General features: G+C 39.5%; 1 protein-coding gene across 4 annotated transcripts in view; it reads left to right on the top strand.

Moving 5' to 3' along the window:
• CHD2 (chromodomain helicase DNA binding protein 2) overlaps window positions 1-19,675 on the top strand; it is a 143,283-nt gene that overhangs the window by 42,410 nt on the left and 81,198 nt on the right. For all 4 annotated transcript variants that reach the window (XM_073012983.1, XM_007990490.3, XM_073012982.1 and 1 more), the window contains 7 exons: window positions 9,314-9,421; window positions 11,653-11,793; window positions 13,698-13,831; window positions 14,704-14,929; window positions 16,241-16,341; window positions 17,638-17,682; window positions 17,851-18,029. In XM_073012983.1, the coding sequence (XP_072869084.1) occupies window positions 9,314-9,421; window positions 11,653-11,793; window positions 13,698-13,831; window positions 14,704-14,929; window positions 16,241-16,341; window positions 17,638-17,682; window positions 17,851-18,029 (934 nt within the window). The remainder of the gene's footprint in view (window positions 1-9,313; window positions 9,422-11,652; window positions 11,794-13,697; window positions 13,832-14,703; window positions 14,930-16,240; window positions 16,342-17,637; window positions 17,683-17,850; window positions 18,030-19,675) is intronic.

The following is a 19,675-nucleotide window of genomic DNA, read 5'->3' as shown; positions in this document are numbered from 1 at the left end:
ATTACATGTTGTTGTTTCTGTATAATTTTAATATTGTGGTTCATAAGCCAGAAAAATTTAATTGTGGACCTAATGTGAAGTTTCTTTATAACATAGATTTATATGTTCATTATGTTTTAATTTAAAAAGTTCTTATTTATATGATGAAATTATTTGATTTTTTTTGAGAAATAATTTTTAAAGTCATTTTTTGGAGAGGGTGTGAATCCTGTTGACAATCTGAGTTCTATAGCTTCTCTCGAAAATGTAGGTATTCAAAACTTTGTATACGAGTTCAGGGGTTCTCATGTTAAACAACTGTCCATGGCTTCTATTAAGAGCTCTAGGTACATATTCTGTGTTGGAAAATATTATTAATCTTTAGTAAGTGGCCTAAGGCAAGTCATTTGAGATTTTAAAACCCATTTCCTCATCTCCAAAAAAAAGTAATACTATCTCCCCAACAGGATTATTAGAAACTATGCTAAGATTTTGTGACATTAAATAAATGTAGGGTATTACAGAGCCTTACCGAAAAGTCAAGTACTTAATATTGCCCTGCTAGAGTGCATTCAGTTTTCATTTGTGTTTTGGAGAAATGGTAACTGTAAGCAAACTGCACTTGTCATCTTAGAAGGCTTTTGTTCTATCCCAGTCTCATGGTCTGGTTGGGAGACTATTATCTGCTTACTGGTCTCATGGCCTTTTGAGTATCTTTCCTGAAATGTCCACCTTGATTACACCCTGGGAAATCCACACATGTAATCATTACTTCACTATCTGGCTACATTCCTTTGGTCTCTTGACTGCAAGTTAAATGGTGCTGTGCTTGAATTCTTGACTTCCTATTTTAATGGCCTTATTTGTGTGTGCAGAAGCCAGCGTTTTTTTCAGTCACTGTATAATACATTGCACTTACTCTGGTTACTGGCTCATATTCTTGTCAGCCTTTTTTGGAGACAGGGTCTCACTCTGTTGCTCAGGCTGGAGTGCAGTGGCTTGATCTCAGCTCACTGCACCCTTGGCCTCCTGGACTTAATTGACCCACCTAAGCCACCCGAGTAACTGGGACTACAGGCATGTGCTATCATGCCCAGCTAAGTTTTTAAAAATTTATTGTAGAGATGGGGTCTCAGCTATGTTTCTCAGGCTGGTTTCAAACTCCTGAGCTCAAACAGTCCTCCAGCCTTGGTCTCCTGGGATTACAGGTGTGAGCCACTGTGCCCCACCACTTAACAGTCTTAAGAATTCCCCAAAGTTGGCAACCTTCAGTAGCATGTATGGACCTTTCTTTTCCTGAGTAGAACTTCTTAGTTCCTTGCAGAGTGGGATCTGTCTTCTTTCTCATACTGCTTCGCTACCCTAGGGCTCTTCCATAGGAACTGCCTTGGGCTGAGGTAGGAAGTTCCCCTCATGTTCGTGTGTTTGAACACTGGGCTAGTCTTCCTTTCTGCTATTCTCTGGCCAGCTGGTGAGTATTGTGGATTTACAGAGAGCTCTTCCCCTGAGTCACCAGTTGAGATTCCTGAAAGATTAATTAGAGGAGGTCTTGTAGCTGCTAACACTCAAGTTGCAAGGCACAGCACTTTAGGAGGCTTCTGTGATCCAAGCTGAGCAAGTGTAACATAACCTAATGTGTGGGCCCATGCATTTCAGAATTGAGAGAGACTCACTGAGAGAGTGAAAGGTTTGAAATATTGGCACAAAGAAACGCTTTTCTGAAACCTTTCAGATTTTATTCACACATTTTAGAGTTTTTAAGAAGGGACAATTTTGTAAAATTGGTTTAAAAAAATTAATTCCAGGCCGGGCGTGGTGGCTCAAGCCTGTAATCCCAGCACTTTGGGAGGCCGAGACGGGCGGATCACGAGGTCAGGAGATCGAGACCATCCTGGCGAACACGGTGAAACCCTGTCTCTACTAAAAAAAAAATACAAAAAACTAGCCGGGCGAGGTAGCGGGCGCCTATAGTCCCAGCTACTCAGGAGGCTGAGGCAGGAGAATGGCATAAACCTCGGAGGCGGAGCTTGCAGTGAGCTGAGATCTGGCCACTGCACTCCAGCCTGGGCGACAGAGCGAGACTCCGTCTCAAAAAAAAAAAAAAAAAAAATCCAAACTTTAGGAAAGTTGCAAGAATGAAAGTGCAGTACAAAGGACACCTTATATACTTTACCCAGATTTTTTTTTTTTGCTTAATTTTTGCTTCATTTGCTTTATTGTTGTGGGTGCTATTTATTTAAGAGAGAGGGTCTTGCTCTGTCGCCTAGGCTGAGTGCAGTGGTGCAGTCTTGGCTCTCTGCAGCCTCAATCTCCTGAGCTTAAGTGATCCTTCTACTTCAGCCTCCCAAGTAGCTGGTACAACAGGCGTGGGCCACCATGCCTGATTTTTGTATTTTTGTAGACATAGAGGTCTCACTGTGTTGCCCTGGCTAGTCTCAAAGTCCTGGCCTCAAGTTGTCCTCTGACCTTGCTCTCCCAAAGTGTTGAGATTAGCAGACGTGAGCCACTGCACCCAGCCTGTGTATGTTTGTATATATACACACATAATGTTTTTTATTAACTATTTGAGACTAAAATTCATAGAATTTTACCTTCTACCCCTTTCCCTTAAATATGTAAGGTATATTTCTTAAAAGTAAGAAAATTCTCTTTTATAAGCACAGTACAGTACAGTTTCAACTTAGGTTTAAAACATTGCTGATGTACTTTTTTTTTTTTTTTTGAGACAGAGTCTGGCTCTGTCGCCAGGCTGGAGTACAGTGGCGTGATCTCAGCTCACTGCAACCTCTGCCTCCTGGGTTCATGCCATTCTCCTGCCTCAGCCTCCCGAGTAGCTGGGACTATAGGCATGTGCCACCACGTCCAGCTAATTTTTTGTATTTTTCATAGAGATAGGGTTTCACCATGTCGGCCAGGGTGGTCTCGATCTCTTGACCTTGTGATCAGCCTGCCTTGGCCTCCCAAAGTGCTGGGATTGCAGGCTCGAGCAACTGTACCCGGTTACTGATACACTTTTGTCTAATTCATATTCCAGTTTTGTCAGTTAACCCAGTAAAGTCTTTCATAATATTTTTCCATCTCCACTACAGGATTTAGTTTAGGGTCAGTTACTGCAATTAGTTGCATGTCTGGTCTCTTCTTTTTTTTTTTTTTTAATTATTATTATACTTTTAAGTTCTAGGGTGCATATACACGGAGTCCAGGTTTGCTACATATGTATACATGTGCCATGTTGGTGTGCTGCACCCATTAACTCGTCATTTACATTAGGTATATCTCCTAATGCTATCCTTCCCTGCTCCTCCTACCCCACGACAGGCCCCGGTGTGTGATGTTCCCCACCCCGTGTCCAACTGTTCTCATTGTTCAATTCCCACCTATGAGTGAGAGCATGCGGTGTTTGGTTTTCTGTTCGTGCGATAGTTTGCTGAGAATGATGGTTTCCAGCTTCATCCATGACCTTGCAAAGGACATGTCTGGTTTCTTTAATTGGGAGCACTTTCACAGCCTTCTTTTGCTTTTAGGACATTGATGTTTTTGAAGAATGCCGTCTTGCAAGGGGCTGTGTTCTTTGGAGAATTATAAAGAGACCAGTTACCCCGTCATGATGTGTATTAGGTTTTTTTGTTTTGGGATGGACTTTCACTCTGTCGCCCAGGCTGGAGTGCAGTGGCACAATCTCAGCTCACTGCAACCTCTGCCTCCTGTACTCAAGTGATTCTCCTGCCTCAGCCTCCTGAGTAGCTAGGATTACAGGCATGCACCACTGTGCCCAGCTGATTTTTGTATTTTTAGTAGAGATAGGGTTTTACCATGTTGGCCAGGCTGGTCTTGAACTCCTGACCTCAGGTGATCCACCTGCCTCGGCCTCCCTAAGTGCTGGGATTACAAGGTGAGCCACTGCACCCAGCCCTTTTTTTTTTTTTTTTTCCAATTAAAGAGACAGGGTCTTACTCTATTGGTGCAGATGTGTAGTCATAGCTCACTGCAACCTTGAACTACTGGGCTCAAGTGATCCTCTTGCTTCAGTCTCCCCAGTAGTTGGGACTACAGGCATGTACCACCATATCCAGCTGTATTCATATTTTTAAAGCTTGGAAGAAGTTATATGGCACAATGTACCTGCACAATATTTAAAATGTTAAAAAAATAGTTGGCATCGTTTAATTGAGAGACGGTGCATAACAATCTGTGTTTTTAGCTTCTTTTGAGAAAATTTGGTAATGCTGGCTCATGTAACAGTGACGGACCAAGACTTCTCCATTTTGTTCTCATCTGGCCCCTGTGAGTATCTTGAGATTGTATCTCTGACTTAGAGTCATACAAACAAAACATTTAATTTTATTTAACCAACTCATGCTGTTTTGATTGAACTCTTTTTCGTGCATTACCTGTTAATGTTACCCAAATTTGCTCAATGTTGTATAAGATTTTTGTTGACTCCTGGTCCTGGTGGTTTTGTTTTGTTGTTGTTTTTGAGACAGCATTTTATTCTTACTAGGTGGGAGTGCAGTGCAGTGGCACATTCACAGCTCCCTGCAGCTTTGACCTCCTGGGCTCAAGTGATTCTCCCACCTTAATCTCCTGAGTAGTTGGGACTAGTAGGCGCATACCACCACACAAGGCTAATTTGTTAATTTTTTGTAAAGACTGGGTCTCACTCTGATGTCCAGGCTGGTCTTGAACTCCTTGGTTCAAGCCATCCTCCCACCATGGTCTTCCAAAGTGCTGGGATTACAGGCTTGAGCCCCTGTGCCTGGCCCTTTTCCAGTGTTTTGAATTGGAGATTGTCACGTATCTGTAACACAGTGGAAGGGAATCACTGTTAGCGTCAGATTTCCTATGATCATTGGAATTTTTATGAAAGGCATCCTTTCTTGGGGAAATCTACTGAAGATTGAAGAAACAAAAGTAGCTACTTCCCTCTTTTCCAGATGTCTTCTAAGTGGAGGAAAAAGGAGTTTTCTTTTTTACAGACAGTTAATAGCAAACCTTACCAACTCTTGGTCAAAGTTCTGGCTCATTATATTTAAAAGTAGCTTTTGTTCATTTCCTACTTTATAGTTGATTAGAGTTGATTTGTCTATCTTAGGATTTGTGTCTAGCCAACCACCTTTTTCCAATAAAGGAAGAAAATTACATACATTTAAGTTGCATTTTGACTTTTTCCATGTCTGTTTACATTGCCTTGCGGCCTTTTGGCTAAATCTTGGTATTTTTCTCCCCAATTCTCAAAATTTTGGGAAAAATTTAGTTGAATTTTGTGTTTTTACGATATCTAGGGGATTCTGTTAATGGCCTTTTAAGCTGGATATTATGTTTCCTTTGGTACACATTTGTGTGTGTGTGTGTGTCTGTATTCTTTTTTTTTATTATTATACTTGAAGTTGTAGGGTACATGTGCACAACGTGCAGGTTCGTTACATATGTATACACGTGCCATGTTGGTGTGCTGCACCCGTTAACTCGTCATTTACATTAGGTGTATCTCCTAATGCTATCCCTCCCCCTCCCACCACCCCACGACAGGCCCCGGTGTGTGATGTTCCCCTTCCTGTGTCCAAGTGTTCTCATTGTTCAATTTCCACCTATGAGTGAGAACATGTGGTGTTTGGTTTTTTGTCCTTGTGATAGTTTGCTGAGAATGATGGTTTCCAGCTTCATCCATGTCCCTACAAAGGACATGAACTCATCCTTTTTTACGGCTGCATAGTATTCCATGGTGTATATGTGCCACATTTTCTTAATCCAATCTATCATTGATGGACATTTGGGTTGGTTCCAAGTCACATTTTTTTGCTCACGATCTCGTATCTTAAACTATCCTTTATTGTAGCCTGACTTACAATGTATGGCTTAGTGGTGGAGTCTTGATAAGATTTGTATTTTATAAGAGGCCAGTAATGTAGGAGAGGACAGCAGTTTCACATGTGGGAGAGCCGTATACATCTGTAGGGATGGGAAGTAATTTCTTTGTAACCTGCTCAGTCACTTTTTTCACTTCACCCATTCTTCACAGTGACTTAGTATTGCTGGTCCTTACTATCTTTTTTCTTGTTCTTGTAAATTAAAAGGAAACTTGAAAGAATCCAACCAGTTTCAAATATACATACACACACACTTAGGCCTTTTAAACGCTGAGTTTTTCAGATACTCCTAGGATGTGTAAGCCTGGCTTTAATGTTTTCTGCTTCTTTGGTCCTCAGTGAGTTATGATTGAGAGTAGCAGGGCTAAGGGTTGGTGATATGGCCAAGCAACTCATTTCCTCACTACACTTCAGTTTTCTTCTCTGGGAGGAGAGCTTTAGACTAGTTGATTTGCTAAGTTTTTTTTTTTTTGCATTCTTATATTGGGAGATTCTAAGTCTCCCGATTGTTCATAAGTCTAAATCTGTAATCTAACTGGAAAACTCTAGCCTCAACGCATCAATTCTCTGTTTGCTGTCTCCCATACTTGTAGAAGTGGACCTCATTGGTAGCCCTGGTTTAGGTTCTCAATTCCTGGGGGAGATACGGTAATTAGAATTTATTGGTGACTGTGGATCTTTCTTATCTGAAGGAATAGCTGTTCATATTCTTTCAAGCATGCTTCTACTTGTCTCCAGTGTGACTGTGTAAGCACCCTCTGATGGGTAAACTGTTGTGGACTTAGTCTAAGGGAGACTGCAGACTCATGTGCTGGTCTCCCACTTACTATAAACATCTTCCTTTCTTCCTTCCTGGTGATCACCTTATATTCCTTGGATTCTTAGCAAACATTTATTGTACTATGCTCCAGGGAAGCAGAATTAGACCAGTGTCCAGAGTGTATATACGAAGGTCTTTGTTTTAAAGAGACTTAAGGATATTAGGCAATACTAACAGGCCTTTCTGTCTTACCAGTAGCACCCCTACCTGTCTGACTGATTGATTGTGCATTCTTTAATTAATTTTTTTTTTTTATCCTAACAAAGAAACATCTCCATTTGCCTGACTTTGGCTAATCTCTGGTACAAGGTCGGAACAAAAAGTCTTGGTGTACAAGGAGCCATCTGCTGGAGAAATGCATATGAAAACACGCAGTGCTAGTAGAAGTTGAGTAATATTCATAAAAGCGCTCCACTGACTGTCCATGGAAGGCCTGAATTGTTGTTTTTTCCCCCAAGGTCTCTACCAATTCAGGTATAGGGTGACTGTTGTAGCTTTTAGGAAGGTTCTCAATCTGCAGATTAGCCACCTCCTTTTAGTAAGCTTTCACTGTTACTTTGACCTGTTCTCCCATGAAGAATATTGATTTGACTTTGCAGTTCTGTAGCTATTGTCTTTAGTATGACCTCATTCCCTATAAAGTGACCCATAGACAAATTGGTATTGTTTTATTTACAGAGAAACCTCAGGCACTTGCCTGTCAGTTTTTTTCCTAGGTATTTCATGCCCAGCAGCTGTTTACGTTTCTTTTTTCTTTTTTTTTTTTTTTTTTTTTCCACAGCAGAGACAAGTGAACATTTATTTGTATGCCTTTCTTCCGATGTGTATTTCAAGTCTTTTTCAAAACAAGGCCCTAGGACTCTCCAGATTCAATTATGTCCTTGGGCTTGGTCAACTGCTGCAGGAGTCTTAGGGAGCCTTGTACAAATGCTAGAGTGACACATTTACCAACATTAAATCCTAAGATAGATGCAACAAAGCAGGACTCCTTCCTCCACAGAATGTGCTGATTTCAGACGATGCAGTACCCAATGTAGAAAACACTGGAATTTTTCTTTGGAACTGGAGTGTGATGAGAGATGCTTGCCATGAACATAAGCTACTGTCTTTTCTTTTCTTTGAGACAGAGTTTCGCTTGTTGCCCAGGCTAGAGTGCAAGGGCGTGATCTCGGCTCACTGCAACCTCCGCCTGGCAAGTCTTCTGCCTCAGCCTCCTGAGTAGCTGGGATTACAGGCATATGCCACCATGCCCGGCTAATTTTTGTATTTTTACTAGAGACGGCATTTCTCCATGTTGGTCGGGCTGGTCTCGAACCCCCAACCTCAGGTGATCTGCCCGCCTCAGCCTCCCAAAGTGTTGGGATTACAGGCGTGAGCCATCACACCTGGCCAGCTACTGTCTTTTCTTTGACCCTTCCTTTCCAGTTTTTGAAGATAAAGCAGGAAATAATCTTCTCTGAAGATACTTGATAAAAATTCCCAAAACAATTAAACACATGCTTCCACTTCATTGATAAAAATTTACCGCAGTTTGACACCTGGGTCTAGTTCAGCTCGCTTCGGCAGCACATATACGTTTCTTTCCTCTTCCCTGCAGGTGAGAAATGAGTGAGGTCCCTGCAATATCTTGTTTGATTTTCAAGTAAACTAAAACTGTTTGGGATAGTAGGACACCCGTAGGTTATGGCTCTTTCAAGCCTTCTAAGATCTCAAGGAGCAAAGGAACATCTACTGTATCTAATAATTAATAAAAACTACATCTGTAGCTGAACAGATTAGTTATATGATAGGTTTATTGTTGAAAAATAATTTTAGGGACTGTTTCCTTAAATGTATTCTAAAGACTTACAATATCCAGTATAGTGGTTCTCAGAGTTTCTACCCGGTACCAACATTATTTGAATTTGTTGAAATTCATATTTTTTAGGCCTCACCTGAGACCTACCGCATCAGAAACTCTAAGGCCCAGAAATTTTTTTTGTGGGGGAGGGGCAAATGGGGGCAGGGTTTCGCTTTTATCACCTAGGCTGGAGTACAGTGGCAAAATCACAGCTCACTGCAACCTCAAACTCCTGGGTTCAAGTGATCCTTCTGCCTCCTTAGCCTCCTTAGTAACTAGGACTGTAGACATATTCCATCAGGCCTGTCTCAATTTTAAAATTTTAACTTTAATTTTTGTAGAGAGGTGTCTTGTGTTGCTCAGATTGGTCTCGAACTCCTGGACTCAAGTGATCCTCCCGCCTTGGCCTCCCAAAGTGCTAGGATTACAGGCATGAACCATCTCACTTGGCCCAGAAATCTTTTTTAACAAGCCCTTTAGGTGGTTCTGATACATTCTAAAGTTTTGGAACCACTGATCTTGTGCATGTTGTGGTTTCAGTCTTGTCAGTAATAGCAGTAAATTAAAAAAAAATACATATATATCCATTTTTATTTATTTTTGTTACTGGAGATAAAATAGGAATAGATATTACGTAGTCCAGGAAGGATCACAATTCAAGTTTAAACGGAGCTAGAATCTCTTTTAGCATATCTAAAATATGCATGTTCTGCCCTTTGGATAGTAACATTGAAATTGGTTTTGTTGGATCATTTATCTTGAAGGATTCTTTTAGAAAATAATTATTTTGTTTTGCTTTGATCGCAGAGAAAAATGGAAACGGGAACCCTCAGAAGATGAACAGGAGCAAGGCACCAGTGCAGAGAGTGAGCCAGAGCAAAAGAAAGTAAAAGCCAGAAGACCTGTGCCCAGAAGGTGCACTGTTTGCTTAAAATCTCTACTTCTGGATGAGCTTAATCTGCCATAGATTGGGAAGGATGATGTCGTGCTAGAATGAGAGCTTTAATGAGATACACTGTGTTTTGATTCTGGGTTTTAGATGTCTGTGGTTCACTTTCAGCCAGCCTACACTGCAGGTCTTACTGATTCTTTCTTCACAGACTAGCTATCATGGGGCAAACGTGTCTTCTGCTTTTAGTAAAACTCCTTATATGTGTGGCCAGGGTACAGTCTCTTTTTGGGAGAACAAATTGTTTAAAACACTGTTTGCCTGGCTTAAAGCATACTTGAGTGGTTTATTACCTTGTTCATAAAATCTATATAACATTAAACAAAGAATCTGATTGTGTAGAGAAGGAGGTAGGCTGAAATAGCAGCAAATTATGCTAATTTTCGATAAGACAGATGGCAGCCTAAGATAGTGATGACAGGAAAAGGGAGTCAGAAGACAGACAGGCCCCAAGAAAAATTACCTTCTTATAGTATTGCTTAGAATGGGCTCAGCAAACTATGCCCTTTGGGCCAAATTTAATCTAGCACCTATTTTTATATGGCCTATGAGGTAAGAATAGTTTTTATAGGTGAACATTTCTTTTTTCTTTTTTTTTTTTTTTGAGACAGAGTCTCGCTCTGTCGCCCAGGCTGGAATGCAGTGGCCGGATCTCAGCTCACTGCAAGCTCCGCCTCCCGGGTTTACTCCATTCTCCTGCCTCAGCCTCCCAAGTAGCTAGGACTACAGGCACCCGCCACCTCGCCCGGCTAGTTTTTTGTATTTTTTAGTAGAGACGGGGTTTCACCGGGTTAGCCAGGATGGTCTCGATCTCCTGACCTCGTGATCCGCCCGTCTTGGCCTCCCAAAGTGCTGGGATTACAGGCTTGAGCCACCACGCCCGGCCTATAGGTGAACATTTCTAATTTACAGTTTAAGGATAGAGAGCACTAAATTTGAACTCCAATTAAGTGAAATGTTATCCCCTCAAAAACAATTCTGTTCTCATTGGTAGATATATAGCAGTAAATGTACTTGATTATTTCATTTTGAATTTTATAAAAAGTTTGTGAAAATTTATTTTCTTTCATTACGTTGAGGACGTTTTGCCCCATTTTGCCTCTTGACTGGCAGAGCCTAAAGTATTTACTCTGGCCATTTACAGAAAAAGTTTGCTAACCTCTGACCTAGGACATTGTGCTTACCCCCAACCCCAGCAGGGGAATTTGTCAACTGAATTTTATCTTATTTTATCTCAATGTAAGCTTCAAGACTGAAATGTCACACCAGTTCTGTCTTTTAGAATTTTACTCATTATTTATTATGTCCTTTATCGTCTGTCTAGGTTTGGTTATGAGAAAGGTATGGGAGGTATGAGAGAAAGAGATAATAAATGTGATCATGAGTTTTCATTTCTCTCCCTCTCTTACTTCTTTCACCTTTTTATCACTGATGGAATATTTGGGGATTTCCTTATGTGAGCTTCTAGACTGTGGCTTTCAGTCCTGGCCATCTCCCTGGTCTGTCGAAGTTAATTCTGTGACAGGGCACACAGTCTCTTAGGTAGTCTTCATGTATAGTTACTTCTTATGCGTTGCTTTCTTCACACAGATAATAGCATCCTCTGCTTCTTGTTCTGTAGGTTTCTTTATCCTGGAAATCCTTTCGTATTAGTATACAGAAAACTCTTTTTTTTAATGAGTACATGGTACTGTTTAGTTCCTAGTTGAAGAATATTTAGAGTTTTCTTAATGTTTTGTTATTGCAAATAATGCTATAGTGCATACTTTATTATGCCTGTTTAGGTGTATATCAGTAGGATTAATTCCTACAAGTAAAACTGTTAATTCCTACAAGTAAAATAGTTTGATAGCTATTTCCAATTTGCCTGCCAAAGAGATACTACCATGAACAAAATGCTGTGTATGTGTTTTTATATCAGGTCATCCTGATGAACATTTGTGAAATATTCACATTCTTTCCCATAAATGATTAAGGATTATCAGCATTAGAAAGAATGACCCTCCTGTTGAAAATCCAAATTTCTAGTGAATTAGAATTTCAGGGAGTAGGGCCCAAGAATATACATGTTTAACATTCCCCAAATGAAATGTTACATTCTGATGTATGAACCACTGCTCTGGGAAATACTGTAATATAAAGTAGACACCAAATGATAGAGTGAAGACTTAGCTATTTGTTTCTCTTCTCATTTTAGAACAGTGCCCAAACCTCGTGTTAAAAAGCAGCCTAAGACTCAGCGTGGAAAGAGAAAAAAGCAAGATTCTTCTGATGAGGATGATGATGACGACGAAGCTCCCAAAAGGCAGACTCGTCGAAGAGCGGCTAAAAATGTTAGGTAAGTTGTGCCCCAGAATGTTTCACTGGTGCAATGTGATAAAGTAGTTGGTTAGAGTTTGGTTCTCATAAGTTCGGGGTTGTGCACTTAATAGATAAAAATAACAACCTATGTCCTGAAGTTGTTTTCAGAAATCTGGTTAGCTTTCTTGCAAAAAGAATGGTATTGAGCCAAGGGGAATATGAAAAGAGTAGCAATAGCTCATTTGAAGCCTTCGTTCCTGTTAAAGAACCACCACAAGTTCACCTCCTGTCCAGTGGTGACTTAGTGACATTATCTTCATTTCGTAACTTTTTTTTCATTAAAGATATTTGGATTATATTTCTACTTCTGAATTGCTCTTTTGAGTCACAGACATTTTTCTGAGGTTCAACTTAATGTGTTGCTACTTGAATCTAATTTTATCAAGTACTAATAGGATATGAAGCATTAATAGGAATTATTATTAGTGAAATAGGCCAGACACAGTGGCTCATGCCTGTAATTCCAACAATTTGGGAGGCCGAGGCAAGCAGATTGCTTGAGCCCAGGAGTTTGAGATCAGCCTGGACAACAGGGTGAGACCCTGTCTTTACAAAAAGTAAGTAAAAGCCAAGTGTGGCGGCAGCATGCACCTGCATTCCCAGCTACTTGGGAGGCTGAGGTGGGAGAATCCTGGGAGATGGAGGTTGCAGTGAACTGAGATCATGCCACTGCACTCCAGCCTAGGCGAAAAAGCTAGATTCTGTCTCAAAAAGAAAAAGAAAAAAAAAAAATGAAATAAAGGAACAGATATATGCAAACACTAGTAGTTTACTTTATAGAAATCAAGTATTTTTGTTTTTAGATTTTACAGATTTCTTTTATTCTTCTTAGAGATGGTGAAAATGAATCCTAGAGACATTCATAACTTATTCAGTGTATCCAGTTAATAATTCCAAAGCTAGGTCTAGGCTTTGAGTATGCTAGTATATAGCCTAGCACTTTTTCTTACTATAACTGTACTACATCCAGGATTGTTTTTCTTTCTTGTGACTCAATCATTTGTTGTTAAATGGGAAGTTACATATATATATATATAGAGAGAGAGAGTTATATATGTGTATATATATATTTTTTGAGACAGTTTTGCTCTGTTGCCTAGGCTAGAGTACAATGGCACGATATCGGATCACTGCAACCTCCACCTCCCAGATTCAAGTGATTCTCCTCCCTCAGCCTCCGGAGTAGCTGGGATTACAGGCGCCTGCTGTGGCGGCTAATTTTTGTATTTTTAGTAAATATGGGATTTCACCATCTTGGCCAGGCTGGTCTCTAACTCCTGACCTCGTGATCCACCTTCTTCAGCCTCCCAAAGTGCTGGGATTACAGGTGTGAGCCTCCATGCCTAGCCAGTGTTTTTCCTTTTCGTTTTGTAAACCATCAAGTACTTGTGTTGAAGCTTCCAACAGTTTGGGAATACTTAAATTTCATATTCTTGTTACTGGGAGACAACAAACAGGGTTGAAATTTTTAATTTTAGAAATATTGCTTCTCTTTTTGCCTGATTAAATAGTAGCACATTTTTTCTTCCATTATGCTTTTTCTTCTTTTGTGGTAGTCTGCTTGTTTGCATAATAATCTGATACTAAAAAATGAAAAAAATAGAAATGTCCTTATAGTTTTCTTTATCTTGCTTACACAAATTAGTATAAATATAGCATTTTTATTTTCAAATATGAGTTAGACTTCCTACAGTTGCTTAGGAGCATGCATCAGCTCTTTAGGAAAAAAAACAAGCTTTGAACCTACCAAATGGCAGATCTATAAAACAACATGTTTTTGGAACCAAAAGGGTATGGTTTCATATTCTAGTGATACTTATGTGTGGCAGTTTAATTCTGAAGAGATCATTTCTCATTTATTCAGCATTATTCCTCTTGCAGTTACAAAGAAGATGATGACTTTGAGACTGACTCAGATGATCTCATTGAAATGACTGGAGAAGGAGTTGATGAACAGCAGGATAATAGTGAAACTATTGAAAAAGTCTTAGATTCAAGACTGGGAAAGAAAGGAGGTATGTGTATTTGGGGAGCAAATTGCATTTTATATATGCTCAGTAAGGCTCAGATTTTAGGTATTTTAGCTCTGATGTGATGAATTTTAGTCTACTGCTGTATTTGTTATGATATGTAGAAGTCTTTCTGACCCAGTGTTTCAGAGCTGAGGACAAAGGAATGTGTCTACTATGTCTTTAAGATTTTAAATTAAGCTAGTATAGATAAGTGTCAATGTTTTATAAAGCAGTGATATAGCAGAGATACCTGTTAATTCACATTAAGCAAATCCATCTTTGGTTATTTGTTTCTTAATCTCCTTGTGAAAATACCAAACTGGTTAAATAAATATTTTGGTACTATCAACGATTTTTAAATACCTAATTTAGATATCTCATAACTAAGTTGCGTTAAATTTTCGTAAAGGAAATACCAAAATGCTTTTTCTTTTGGCGTTTTTGTTTTTTTTTTTCCTTCATTCTGTCTTCTATTGAGGTTAAGAGAGTTAACAGGGGACTTCGAGTAGGGGAGGTTGGAGGAAGATATTTCGATGTTCTATCCTTAGTCTTGGAGAGAGGGATTTGTTTTACGAGTTAGTAAGGGACCAAAACAAAAGGATGTTACTACTCTGTCTTTATTGTTTTTGGATAAGGGATTTCTTTGATTTCACCTGCAAAATTTGGAATATGTAAAAATTGGGTTTACATTTTTAAAATACTTGAAATTTGTGATTGAGTCCATCCTGTGCTGTTTGTGAATTTGTACTTATTTCAGGTTGGACTATTTTGATGCTTCATCCAAAAAGGGAGTCTTTAGAGAATTGCTTTCTTGGGAAGCTTTTTAATATCTAGTGTAATATACTCTCTTTCAAGTGTACTTAATCCTTTTGCAGCCACTGGAGCTTCTACTACTGTATATGCGATTGAAGCTAATGGAGACCCTAGTGGTGACTTTGACACTGAAAAGGATGAAGGTGAAATCCAGTACCTCATCAAGTGGAAGGGTTGGTCTTACATCCACAGCACATGGGAGAGTGAAGAATCCTTACAGCAACAGAAAGTGAAGGGCCTAAAAAAGCTAGAGAACTTCAAGAAAAAAGAGGATGAAATCAAACAATGGTACATTTTCCATCATGGATTAAAGAAATATATTTGCAGCCTGAGGGAAGGGGAGGTTTTAAAATAATGCATGGAGATCACAGCTATGTAGAATCTCAGATTTTGCTTTGATCATCTAAACATGGAGCCATTTACAATTCTATTTTATAAGATTGTGACCAGAAGATACTATATTTTTATATATGATTACCAAGTTTCTGGAGTTAACTAGCTTATGGAGCATTATTCACACATTCTTTAATTTTCACAATAAATGCATGAGATTTGTACTGTTATTACCCGTTTTATAGATGGGGAGAATATGGCACACAGCAATTCTGTGGGTGGACTCAGAATTTGAATTCTGACACCCTGAATCCAGAGCTTATTCTCTTAAGCACCTTGTTATTTTCCTGTAGTTAGGCTGGGATGGCTTAGATGTAAAGAATATTCTGGAACTCTCTGGGTTATGATACAATTAAAACTAATTCTGGTTTTATACAATTTGCAGAAATGATGTGAAGGAGATGATTAAGTAACTAAAACTGTGATAGTCCTCATGTGTTTAGTTTACTTACAGCCTTGAATGTCTGGGTGTTGTATATGGGAAATATGTGGAGCTATACCACACACAAACCTAAACTGGGTAATAATGGTATCAAGTTCAGCCTGAAGATATACCTGTCTGTGTGGTGTGATCAGCCTATTTTTGTGTGTGGAATGTGGACAGTAATTCTGGTTTTATTACTGTGCAAAATGTGCTACTTTAGTAAATTACATGTTTTTCCTTTGACTCAAAACTGAAAATATGTACCCCTTAGATGGTGAGGTAGGCTTGTAAAGCAGTTAGAAATTTGAAGTCCTCTGAAATACAATAATTCTAATGTTAAGTTGCTGCTGTTATCATCTGAAAAGTTTTGGTACTAAGAATAACTAGTTTTCCAAAAGTCGTGTTTAATCAATCCTAAAACCCATACATATATGAGAAAAGGCATAGTTTTATTTGCCTGATCTGTTTAGATGTGTGAATTTGTCACATGAATCTATCACATAAAATAGTTATTTTTAGGTCTCTTTTTAAACAGGACACATCAGAGAGGCAGGTAACTGGTATATCCTTCTATGAGTGTAAGGTTTTCAGTGTTTTCTAAAAGTGTTTTTTTTTTTTTTTTTGTAAAATCTCTGGCCTAATTACTAGTAAAGATTACTCAAGGGGCAGATGTGAGTAAAAAATAGGTTTTCTTTTCCACCTTTGACTTTTGCTTTGATGTATTGTGTGTGGATCCCCAAACTTCAGTTTATGTGTACTTTTTCTGTCTGTCTGCCATCCAGGTTAGGGAAAGTTTCTCCTGAAGATGTAGAATATTTCAATTGCCAACAGGAGCTGGCTTCAGAGTTGAATAAACAGTATCAGATAGTAGAAAGAGTAATAGGTAAGTACATGGTAACTCACTTCAGCCATGTTTGAACTCAAGGAATAATGGCTTTTGCTTTTGGGAGTAATGTAAATTTAAAAAATGCACTTTGGAGACTAGACAGGTCCTAGATTTATTTTAAAGGAAAAGCTAAGAAGATTGGCTGGTAAATTTGGATGTGGGGGATGAAAGAAGGAGGTGTTAAGTATCCTGTCAAGATTTTCGGCCTCAACATGTAGAAGTATAGAGGTACCATTTACTGAAGTAGAAAAATGAAGGGAAGAGCCGATCATTGCAGTGAGAACCAATACCTTAGTTTGTTATTTGTAAGTTTGATTTACTTCTTAGTCATCTAATTGGAGAATATAATGAAGGCTGCAGCATATGTGAACCTGGAGCTTAGAACTCTTAGTCTGGGCTGGAGATTTAAATTTGGAAATTTCTCAGTATTTAGGTAGTATTTAAAGGCTGAGATTGAACAGGATCATCAGAAATAGAGTACCACATGGTAAGAAGTAGTATGAGAGCATTTCAACTTTTGGAAGTCAGAAAGAAGCTAGCAAAGGAGACTAAGAAAGAACAATCAGTGAGGCAGGAAGAGAGCTGAGAGAGAGTGGGTCCCTGGAAGCCAAGTGATTCACATAGCCAGGAGGGAGGAAATGCTGTCAGTCAAGGACGATTAGGACTGAGACTTGATCTGTGAATTTGGCACTGGTGAAATGCATCCATGGAGTGGTGAGGGTGCGGCTAGGGTAGGTTCCAGAGAAAATGAGAGGGGATAGCAAGTATAAACAACTCAATGGGGGAGTTTTCTTACAAAGAGGGACAGAGAAGTGGAGTGTCAGCCTGAGAGAGAGATGAGAAAAATAATTTTTTTTCTTCTTCTTTTTTGGTTTTTTTTTTTTTGAGATGGAGTCTCGCTCCATTGCCCAGGCTGTAGTGCAGTAGCGTGATCTTGGCTCACTGCAACCTCTGCGTCCTGGGTTCAAGTGATACTCCTGCCTCAGCCTCCTCAGTGGCTGGGATTATAGGCACTCCCCACCCCCACCACGCCTGGCTAATTTTTGTATTTTTAGTAGAAACAAGAGTTTCACCATGTTGGCCAGGCTGGTCTTGAACTCCTGGCCTCAAGCAATCTGCCTGCCTTGGCCTCCCAAAGTGCTAGGATTACAGGCGTGAACCACTGTACCCGATCTTTTTTTTTTTTTAAGGTGTGAGGTAGTAGAATCTATTTGCATTCTTATTCATAGAACCTAAACTGTTTCATTCTTCATTGTATTTATAACTTTTCTGTCTTATTTTGTATTTGTTTAGCTGTAAAGACAAGTAAATCTACATTGGGTCAAACAGATTTTCCAGGTAAGCAAGAAATTTTATTTATAAATGTTCAACATTTCAGAACAGTGTATGTTTTGCAGATTATTTTCTTTTGCTACGTGATGTTTTGTTGATTATGCATAAAACAGAGTGTCATTTTTCACTTTTAATTGACAGTTGCTAATCTATAAATTTTTTTATATGAAATAGCTCACAGTCGGAAGCCGGCACCCTCAAATGAGCCTGAATATCTATGTAAATGGATGGGACTGCCCTATTCAGAGTGTAGCTGGGAAGATGAAGCCCTCATTGGAAAGAAATTCCAGAACTGCATTGACAGCTTCCACAGTAGGAACAACTCAAAAACCATCCCAACAAGAGAATGCAAGGTATGGTGATGGTTGGCTTTTGTTTTTTCAGGGAGAAGATATACTGATACAGAGGATTGGTCACATATGTGCTGAGAAAATATTACAAAATGAAATGGTGATTGCCATTTTGAAGTGAAAGAAGGTGACTTAAATGTGACATTAAAGCAAAAGCAGAGAATGAATTATTTCATGGCTTTGTTGACTTCTTTAATCTTGCAATTTACATAGTTAGAAATAGAGATATTTTGGAGAGTACTTAAAAGGATTTAGACACTTTTATTTTATTATTTTATTTTATTTTGAGGCAGAGTTTTGTTCTGTCACCCAGGCTGGAGGGCAGTGGCACTTTCTCTGCTAACTGCAACCTCCGCCTCCTGGGTTCAAGTGATTCTCCTGCCTCAGCCTCCTGAGCAGCTGGGATACAGGCACGCACCACCACTTCCAGCTAATTTTTTGTGTTTTTAGTAGAAATGGGGTTTCACCATGTTGGTCAGGCTGGTCTCGAACTCCTGACCTCAAATGATCTGCCCACCTTGGCCTCCCAAAGTGCTGGGATTACAGGTGTGAGCCACCATGCATTGGCTCACACCTATGGTTCCAGCTACTTGGGAGGCTGAGGTGGCAGGATCACTTGAGCATAGGAGTTTGAGGTCAACCTGGGCAAGATTGTGATACCCTTTCTGAGAGCAGGAAGTGATATAATAGGCGAGTATCTTTGAATTCTAAGTTAGAAGTTAAATATATAGGCTTATTTGCTAGATTGACTGTATAAATCCTTTCCTTGGAATTTTTTCCATCAGGAAAGTGATGTGCTTGGGTCCTCGGTAATAAAATATCAGACAAGTGGTATGTCTCTAGAAGTTGACATTCATGTTAATGGCACTAGAATTCTATCTGTGAAAACCAGTATTTAATTGCTGGTCAAAGAGTGTGATAGGGAAAATGTGATCAGAGAAGCACCGATGTAGAAGTCTGTGAGCTCCAGTGGTCATTGAATGGGTTTTAAGAGGAAGTTGTGGTTCTCGAGCTGCCTCTGGCCCTTGTGTAATGGATTGGTGCTGCTGGCTGGACAGACAAGAGGGGGGCCCAGGGTATTGCCCTCCCATGGAAGGTATCAAGAAAAAGATTCTTGTAGTGGTAGTTCAGTAGGAGACTGCTAGACTCCAGGGGTGAGAAGAAGAGGAATGATGTTGACAAGTACATCAAGGTCAAACTGTGTGTCTTGGCTACCTCGAAGGGTATTTTGACTTTATCTTCTAGGTATTGGTACTACTGAGTACAGTGGCAGTATGAAAACAGTATTTTATTTAGAAAGCTTCATCTAATAGCAGTATATAGGAGACTCGGGAGTAAGTAATTATTAAAGCCAGAAGGTCCAGCCAGTAAGATGTCATCGAAGTCCATGAATGAAGAAGTAGTGTGAGGACAAGGGAAGTAACAGTGGCATGGAAGGAGTGGATGGGAGAACAATTATGGGGTAGGTTTGGTAGGAATGGATGGATGGCTGGATTTTGGAGAGTAAGCAGTCAGATTCCATTCACTGCCAGCGGCCCTCATAGGAAAGCTAAATATATCAGTAACCTTATCAAATATTCTTATTAGGATGATACTTCTCATAATGTACCCTATAGAGCACTAATCTTCAGAGAAATGTCCCCTGAAAA

The sequence above is a fragment of the Chlorocebus sabaeus genome, chromosome 29 (genome assembly GCF_047675955.1).
Source record: "Chlorocebus sabaeus isolate Y175 chromosome 29, mChlSab1.0.hap1, whole genome shotgun sequence".
NCBI lineage: Eukaryota > Metazoa > Chordata > Mammalia > Primates > Cercopithecidae > Chlorocebus > Chlorocebus sabaeus.
This window is presented reverse-complemented; position numbering and strand designations above follow the sequence as displayed.